Source organism: Salmo trutta, chromosome 36 (genome assembly GCF_901001165.1).
Source record: "Salmo trutta chromosome 36, fSalTru1.1, whole genome shotgun sequence".
Taxonomy (NCBI): domain Eukaryota; kingdom Metazoa; phylum Chordata; class Actinopteri; order Salmoniformes; family Salmonidae; genus Salmo; species Salmo trutta.
This window is the reverse complement of record NC_042992.1, coordinates 21,506,905-21,516,322: the sequence shown is the minus strand read 5'-3', so window position 1 is coordinate 21,516,322 and position 9,418 is coordinate 21,506,905. Positions and strand designations below refer to the sequence as shown.

The following is a 9,418-nucleotide window of genomic DNA, read 5'->3' as shown; positions in this document are numbered from 1 at the left end:
TTCACCTCTTGTTCTCTCTTGCCTCCCTTTTTCTGACTCCCTCTCTCTCCATTTGCTCCCTCTCCCTCTCTCTCTCTCTCTCTCTCTCTCTCTCTCTCTCTCTCTCTCTCGCCTCGAGCCACTTTGACACTTTCCTTCCCTCTCTTCCTCTCCCTTACACTCTTCCGCCGTCACACACAGGCACACACGCATACACGCTCTCTGCCTCTCTCTCTCTCTCTCTCTCACTCTCTCTCTCACACACACACACACACTCTCTCTCTTTCGCTCTCTCTCTCTCACACACACACACAGAGACAGACACACACACACAGTTTGTTTTGCCTCACACTAACACCCACTCGATCTGTCTCTCTCTCCTTTCTGACGAGGGAACGTGTTGCCTAGGAGCAGCAGCAGCAGCAGCAGTGTGCTACACGTGGAGACAACCTCATCTCTCTGTGTCTGACTGTAATAAACCAGGGACAGGAGGAAGAAAGAAGGACCTGTTTCTTTTTTCTGTCTGACCAGACTCATTGAGGAAGAGGAGGAGGAGAAGGAAGACAGGAAAAGGATCAGTACGCAGAGGGATTCAGGATTTGATTGTGACTGTGAGTCTGACCAAACTCACAGAGGTGGACTAGCGAGAGGAGAAAGTGGAGGAGGAAGAGGAGGAGGAGAAGAGCCAGGATTTGTTTGTTTATCTGAAAAAACTCCCCAAAGAGGAAGAAGAAGAGGAAGAGGAGAGGCTACTGTTTGTTGTCCATTTGGGACAACTGGGGTAGTGGGTTTGGACCGGGACTTGGCACACCCCCCAAAGTTGCTACCATGTGGCAGGAGGCCTTACGGACTCGGGGGCGCTACCTTCTGGAACGAGGGGGAGAGGGGGGAGACGGGGGAGATGCCCTGGGGGATGTGTTTGTAGGTTTTGGGGAAACCCCGACACAGGGACAGGTGTGTGTGGGGGGACAGAAGACCCAGGACTGGCTGTATGAGTCCTACTACCGTATGAGCCAACAACACCCTCTCATTGTGTTCCTGCTGCTCATAGTGATGGGAGCATGCCTCGCTCTACTGGCTGTGTTCTTTGCCTCCGGACTGGTGAGTATGTGTGTGCGTGTGGAGGGCTGTGTGTGTGTGTGTGTGTGTGTGTGTGTGTGTGTGTGTGTGTGTGTGTGTGTGTGTGTGTGTGTGTGTGTGTGTGTGTGTGTGTGTGTGTGTGTGTGTGTGTGTGTGTGTGTGTGTGTGTGGTGTTATACAATACAGAGCTCTATTGACTGATTGGAGTGGTGCAGAATGTGACAAGAGGGCTTCTTTCAAGTGCTGTTTCTGCTGTGTGAGTGTTGTTGATTTGATGACACACACACACGCACGCACGCACACACTTGAAGAGCGCTGCCTTTAACTGAAGTGTTTTTTCACTATTGTTTGGGGCGGCAGGTAGCCTAGTGGTTAGAGTGTTAGGCCAGTAACCGAAAGGTTGCTGGATTGAATCCCCGAGCTGACAAGGTAAAAATCTGTCGTTCTGCCCCTGAACGGCCTACTGTTCCCCAGTAGGCCGTCGTTGTAAATAAGAATTTGTTTTTAACTGACTTGCCTAGTTAAATAAATGTATGCCACAGAGATAGATGAAAAGGGAGAGTGAGTGTAGATAAATAAAGAGAGTGTTGAAAAGAGAGAGCGGAGAGATAGAGACCTGGTCAGACTGTGATTTTCGTTCAGTCCATTGATGTGTTTTTCCTCCGCAGAATATTATAACACCTCTCGCCTCCCACAGTGTAAACACACACACACACCTCGCCTCCGCAGCAGAAAAGTTACAGTATTGCAGCATCAGCAACCGAGCCCGACCAGCCCAAAGCTTTTTCCAGTGTAATAACAGAATACCAATGTATAACTCATGATATACCTGGATGGATGTGAGCAATAGCATATAGTGGGATTCAATGCGGGATTCAACCCTAGGTCTCTCTGGTACTAGAGGGTTGTCAACAGGGTTGACTCCCATGGTAGATTTATCAAGGACCGATACAGTATATAGCATGTATACTAGGTCAATGTGGAGCATGTATGTTCTGTCCTCCAACAATTCTTCTTTACTGCCCCTGAGGAGAATAAACAGCCTAGAGACCACATTTTGAGTGTCTGGGTCTTGTCTCAGTGTTGGATACATTTGTACTGTCTTCGGACAGTCCAGGGGATGAAAAAAAACAGAATTATCAGCTTCCATTAAATAAGCGCATAAAACCGCGTCGCCAGGCCAAATATATACACTATTTTCTTGAAACATTAATACCTGAACAGTCATTATATATATTATAGACATGTTTGCGCAGTGACCAACCTATTGGACCTAGGCCTTTAGTGTGTGACAGGTTCATGAAAGGACAGCAATGGTAATACCTGCGCACTAGGAAAGTGCACTTTTTGTAAAACACAAAGGGCCAGTGGTGTAGTGGAGGCTATATGCAGGTGTACGCCGTATACCCACTTTGTTTTCAGCGGGCATTACATATACTCACTTCTTAATCTCCACTGATGCGTATCAAAGTAGTGTAGTGGAGGTATATGATTTATGTAGTACACTAGTGAAATCATGCACAAAGTAGCCTACACAATCGCAAAGCTCGGGAAAAATATTGTGGGCCACATACATAGCCTAGTTGAACCGGAATACCATCTGCAGGCATCAAGAGCATGCAGCTCTCAACTAGTTTTTTGATGGAGCAGCTCACAAAATAATCTGTAGCCGGTAGGTAGGAAAGACGTTTCAATTTATGATACCTACCAGTAAATACTAACCAAGGCAACAATGGGTATGCAAACCAGTTATTGAAAAAGTTTGGTCCGAAGTCTTGGTTAGTAGGCTATATTTGTGCTGCTTGCATCAGGGGCATAGGCATGAGTGGGCCTGGGTGGACACAGGCCCACCCACTGGGGAGCCAGACCCTGCCAGGGCCACCCAATCAGATTGGGCAAAAACAAAAAAATTATACATTATTATTACAAAAAACACAGTTCCACTCACCAGATGACAATAATGAAACAACCCTTTCCTGCGGTCAATGAACAAAAGCACCCTCTTTGGCCTCATGGGTGGAATGTTAATCATATTTTTCATAATTTCATAATTAATAACGATTATTTAAAAAAAAGACACAAATCTGGGGTTTCTATGTCAAACAGTTTTATTTTATTTCAGTCTTCTGTGATGTATATAAAGTGTAATATTGTGATGCAAACAAAAAAAATGTAATACATTTCAACTCTATATCTGACATGGTACAGATGTCTTATTTTTTTAAGCTCGTAACCATGTGTGTGAGGTGTATACTTTTGTTTCAAAGTAGATTTATTTAAGACTACCAAGAATCACTCTGTGACCCTGATTTAGCCCACTGCAGTAAAAGGTTTTAACTTGTTATTGAAAGTTATTCTTGAAAGGGCAGAAGCTAAAAAATTTGCAGGAACATCCTCTTCGATAACACCTGCTGCAGCCGCTGCAAACTAGCCTACAACAATAGATAGCTAGCTAGACCTTGGGAAAACTACTGCTCGCTATTGCGCAGTGTCCTGTTGGCCTTTGAGAAGGCAGAAGTTTTGCCCTAATTCAGATGAATTATGGTTGAATGGCAGATGCCTTCGATCTAGCTTCTGCTGGCCTAGCCAATGGCTGATTTAGCTACAGTAGCTAGATTTATATCCCCAGAGACGACCAAAGAAAAATCCTGATTGGATATTTTTTTATCTTCAGTATTTTGTACATTATTACCAATTAATAATATAATTATAATTATTATTTTATAATAATAATCTGAAGGCATAGAAGGCCCTCATTGTTCCCCACTGTGTTTGGGTTAGTAAAAATTTGTAGAGTGGCTCTATTTGCCCTCAGCATGTATTTTGTTCACCATTCTGAATGTCATTGGTTCTTCTGAAATATGAACACAGAAGTACTGGACATTTTGATCTGTTATTATGGTGGCGATTTGACAAAATTACAATCATTGTCTTGAGTTGGACTCACATTTCCTGGTCTCAGTCTTGACTTGGTCTTGGACCTCTTGTCCCCTTCCGGTCTCGGTCACCCCCCCCCGTCTCCCCTCTTGGTCTTGACTTGGACTCGATTTGCTACTTGAATCGGTCTCGCTTTAGGTGGTCTTGAACACACCAGTGGGAATAAAGTTGTAATATAGGCCTAATAATCATATAAACCTAGCAGAGGATTGTATCTAAAGTGGCTTACAGTATAATAAATTCATACATCTTTGTGTATGATTCCAGTGGAACTGAAACCCAAAACCTTGGCATTGCTTGCGCCATTGCGCTTACTAAATGAGAAACACAGAACGGAATATATTGTACTGAATTGAACTCTGCTCTACACTCTCTAAAAGAAGAACTCCAGCCAAACTCATATTATCAGGCTGCCAGAATGCTATTATATCATCAAAGCTAGCTGCTAGTTTCTAGGTGTATCTTTATGCCATTTCTTCTGTCTTCTCTCTCTCTCCCTGATCCATTTCAGGAACGCTCCAACAACATTATGTCAAAGGGTGTACTAGATGCGAAGTCAGGTGCAGGAGAGCAGAGTAATGATAACAGGCACACTTTTATTTTCGTTCCAAAACGAGAGCACTACATAAATCAAACACGCTCAAAACACGGAACATAACAAAAGTAAGGCGCGTAACAAAACACCACAATAACATTAAACAATTACACACAAATACATTATGGGAAACAGAGGGTTAAATACAAGTAGATTGTTTGGGGAAATGAAAACCAGGTGTGTATGAAACAAGACAAGACCAATGGACATATGAAAAATGGAGCGGCGATGGCTAGAAAGCCGGTGACGTCGATCGTCGAACGCTGTGAGAACACGGCTCCTATCCCAGCCTCGGACGCATCCACCTCCACTATGAATGCCAAAGAGGGATCCGGATGGGCCAGCACGGAAGCCGAAGTAAACAGAGCTCTTAGCTGCCCAAAAGCCCTGTCCACCTCAGCTGACCACTGCAACCTTACAGGACCCCCCTTCAGCAGTGAGGTAATGGGTGCAGCAACCTGGCCAAAACCCTGGATAAATCTCCGGTAGTAATTTGCAAACCCTAAAAATCGCTGCACCTCCTTTACCGTGGTGGGAGTCGGCCAATTACGCACAGCTGTAATGCGGTCACTCTCCATCGCCACCCCTGATGTGGAAAATGCGATACCCTAGGAAGGAGACGGCCTGCTGAAAGAACAGGCATTTCTCAGCCTTGACATACAGGTCATGCTCCAACAGTCGTCCAAGTACCTTGCGCACCAAGGACACATGCTCGACGCATGTAGCAGAGCATATCAGATTGTCATCCACATACACCACTACACCCTGCCCGTGCAGGTCCCTGAAAATCTTGTTTACAAAGGATTGGAAAACTGATGGAGCATTCATCAACCCGTACAGCATGACGAGGTACTCATAATGCCCTGTGGTGGTACTGAACGCTGTCTTCCACTCGTCTCCCTCCCGGATACGCACCAGGTTATACGCACTCCTGAGATCCAGTTTCGTGAAGAAGCACGCCCCATGCATTGACTCAATCGCCGTGGCGATAAGAGGTAGCGGGTAACTGTACCTCACTGTGATTTGATTGAGACCTCTATAGTCAATGCACGTGTGTAAACCTCCATCCTTCTTCTTCACAAAAAATAAACTCGAGGAGGCGGGTGAAGTAGAGGGCCTAATGTACCCCTGACGCAGGGATTCAGAGACATATGTATCCATAGCCACCGTCTCCACTTGCGACGGGAGATTTATCGCACAATCCCCCCGTCAATGAGGTGGTAATTGAGTCGCCTTTTTTTTATACAAAAGGCGAGAGCAAAATCGGCATACTCTGGGGGGATGTGCACGTTGGAGACCTGGTCTGGACTTTCCGCTGTGGTAGCACCAACGGAAACCCCTACATACCTCCCTGAGCACTCTTGCGACCACCCCGTGAGAGCCCTCTGTTGCCAGGAAATAGTGAGGTTATGCAGAGCCAACCAGGGAAGACCTAGTACCACAGGAAATGCAGGAGAGTCAATGAGGAAGAGACTGATTCTCTCCTCATGACTCCCCTGCATAACCATGGCCAAGGAGATGGTGGCCTCCCTGATTAGCCCGAACCCTAAAGGTCGACTATCTAGAGTGTGTACCGGAAAGGGTCTAACTATAGGAAAAATGGGGATCCCTAACCTAATGGCTAATGCTCTGTCGATAAAATTCCCAGCTGCGCCTGAATCGACGAGCGCCTTATGCTGGGAATGTGGGGAAAACTCAGGGAAACAAACAGGCACAAACAGTTGATCAACAGAGGACTCTGGATGAGTGTGGTGCAAACTCACCTGGGGTGACGCCTGTTGCCTCGACTCCCAGAGGAACCAACACGGCACCGACCGGCAGTGTGTCCTCTGCGGCCACAGATGGCGCACGTGATGGCTCCTCCTCCAGTCTCCCTATGAGCAGCCCCTCCTAACTCCATGGGCACCGGAGCGGGGGTGCTGGAAGATGGAACCGACAGAGCCCCCTCTGGGCGTCCGCGGGTGACCAGCAGGTTATCCAACTGGATGGACAAATCCACCAGTTGGTCAAAGGAAATGGTGGCATCCCTGCAGGCCAGCTCACGTCGGACGTCCTCTCGTAGGCTGCATCAATAGTGGTCGATGAGGGCCCTGTCGTTCCAGCCTGCTCCGGCGGCCAAGGTCCGGAATTCCAGGGCGAAGTCCTGGGCGCTCCTCGTCCCCTGCCTCAAATGGAAGAGCCTTTCCCCCGCCGCTCTGCCCTCGGGTGGATGGTTGAAAACAGTCCGGAAGCGACGGGTGAACTCCTTGAAGTGGTCTGACGCCGTGTCTCCTTCTTTCCACACGGCATTTGCCCACTCCAGCGCTCTACCTGTGAGGCAGGAGATGAGGGCGGCCACTCTCTCCCTTCCCGAGGTAGTTGGGTGCACAGTGGCCAGGTAGAGGTCCAGTTGTAACAAGAATCCCTGGCACTGTGCTGCCGTTCCATCATACTCCCTGGGAAGGGAGAGATGCATCCCACTGGAATTCTCTCCGGATGGGACGGGTGGAGACAACCCCGGTTGTGCTGGTCGAGGCTTCCTGTCTCTCCCAGTGGTCCATGGTCTGGACAACGCGATCCATCAGGGCACCAAAATGATATAACATGGCCGAATGTTCCTGGACGCGCTCCTCGTCTCCTTTAACCGGGGTACCTGCTCCTGCTGACTCCATTGGAGGTGTGTAAATCTGTCAAGGGGTGTACTAGAGGTGAAGTCAGGTGCAGGAGAGCAGAGTAATGATAACAGGCGCACTTTTATGTTCGTTTCAAAACGAGAGCACTACATAAATCAATCGTGCTCAAAACATGGAACATAACAAAAAGATAGGCTGCAACCCTCTGAAATTACATGAAAACTGATCATGAAAAGCATACAGTTACATGCTGTAACTCAGATTATATAGCTAAATGTGCTCAATTGCTTTGCATGGAATAATCTGAAATTTGTAGTTCTGGCTGTGCTTTTCAAGAGGTGTATTACAACTGTCACGTCCTGACCATAGAGAGCTCTTATTTTCTATGGTAGCGTAGATCAGGGTGTGACTGGGGGGGGGGGTTATCTAGTTTATTTAGTTCTATGTTGTTTGGTTCTAGTTTCTGTTTTTCTATATTGGGGTTTTTGTATGATCCCCAATTAGAGGCAGCTGGTCATCGTTGTCTCTAATTGGGGATCATATTTATGTAGTTGTTTTTTCCACCTGTGTTTGTGGGAGATTATTTTGAATTAGTGCATGTTGCACCTCTGTCATCACGGTTTGTGTTTTGTTTATAGTTTATTGTTTGTCTTGCATAGTTTGACATTTAAATAAAAGATGTGGAACGATACCCACGCTGCGCTTTGGTCTCCTTCCTCCGACGGACGTGACAACAACTAAATAATTGTAGCATTTCTTAAGCTTTCCCTTGAAAACCACAATCAGTTGTCAATAGTTTAAGCGGAGCTGGGGGTCTCCCTTCCCCCAGCAGGCAAGTCAAACATTCTGCACCTTATTGTGTCATTTATTGATAACAACCTTTGTATTGTTGTCATTACTGTATAATGTTCCTGTCATAGAAATTGAATATTTCTATGGTTCATATATTGTTCTAGTATGAATGTTCTAGGCACATCACCCATCAGCTAAGAAGAATCGTAGATCAAATACAGTCAGTCTCTTCAGGGCCGGCCCTAGCCTTTTGGGGGCCCTAAGCGAGATTTGGGGGCCCCCAACCTTGAGGAAAAACATTTTAGTGGCCACCCTCTTGACAGTGGAGGGAAAAATGTAAGTTTTCAAGTTCATTTCCTGCAATTCTACACATTTTGCCATGGGGCGTAGAGAACATTTTACAGTTTTAAAGCAAGTTTTCTGCCATTCTACACATTCTGCCATGTGGTGGAGAGAAAATGTTATCATCTTATAACAAAACCATTTTGCCAGGGGTGGAGAGACATTTTAGCCGTTTTAAAGCTAATTTCCTGCAATTATAATTTTTTTCTCCATAACATTTTTGGAATTTTAAAGCTAATTTCCTGCAATTCTACACATTTTGTAATGACTAATGCCATGTTAACTGGGGCTCCCTGGAGGTCAGAGACCCTGGGCACATACCCCGTGTGCCCTGTCAGTATTCGGCCATGATTACTACAAGTTTGGATAGCTGGCTAGACTAAATACCAATAAATCAATTGTTAGCTGACATTGCTAACTGAGTGACGCTCAGTGACTGACATAACAAGAAAAAAACTGCTGAAGCACAACCAAATTTCGAAATTGCACCTGGTGTATTCTAATATTCTTACTCTATATAGTAAGTTGAGACCCTGACTGAATCCGTTTTTTGGGGGAGCCACGGCCCCTAAGGGACCGCTTATGTTGCTTATTCTGGAACCGTCCCTGAGTCCCTCTCTCTGCTCTCGCTCTCCCTCGTCTCTCTCTTTTAATCTCTCTCTGCTTCTCTTCTTTCTCTCTCTCTCTCTCTGTTCCTCTCTGTCTCTGTCACATAGCCTACATACTAACACACAAATAACAGAGAGAGAGCACTCCAGTAAGAGTCGTGTTTAAATCACTCTTCAAGTGCGTGTGTGTGAGTGTTTGTGTGTGTTTTGGAGTGGATTCTGGTGTATGTGTGGTCAGCACACCAAAACACCATTAGTACTGCTGAAATGTCAGGCACAAAAACATGCTCTTTTATCTTATTCAACTGATCTGGGATTTTTCTATAACCAGACCCTCCCTCCCTGTGTGTGTGTGTGTCTGCATGCTCACATGTTCACACGTGTGTGTGTACGTTTGTGCCTCTGCTGTATCTCAGGAAGTCTCTAATTTCCTACCAAAGCTTATCTTGTATTTTCAGAGCAAATATCCCTGA

The 9,418-nt window shown here is 46.0% G+C and overlaps 1 protein-coding gene across 2 annotated transcripts in view; it reads left to right on the top strand.

The window, feature by feature from the left end:
- Positions 1-355: 355 nt before the first annotated feature.
- LOC115175633 (adenylate cyclase type 2) overlaps positions 356-9,418 on the top strand; it is an 85,099-nt gene continuing 76,036 nt past the window's right edge. The window contains exon 1 of one of the 2 annotated variants that reach the window (XM_029735035.1): positions 356-1,080. In XM_029735035.1, the coding sequence (XP_029590895.1) occupies positions 808-1,080 (273 nt within the window). In that variant the 5' untranslated portion in view covers positions 356-807. The remainder of the gene's footprint in view (positions 1,081-9,418) is intronic. The other variant, XM_029735036.1, reaches the window with a different exon arrangement.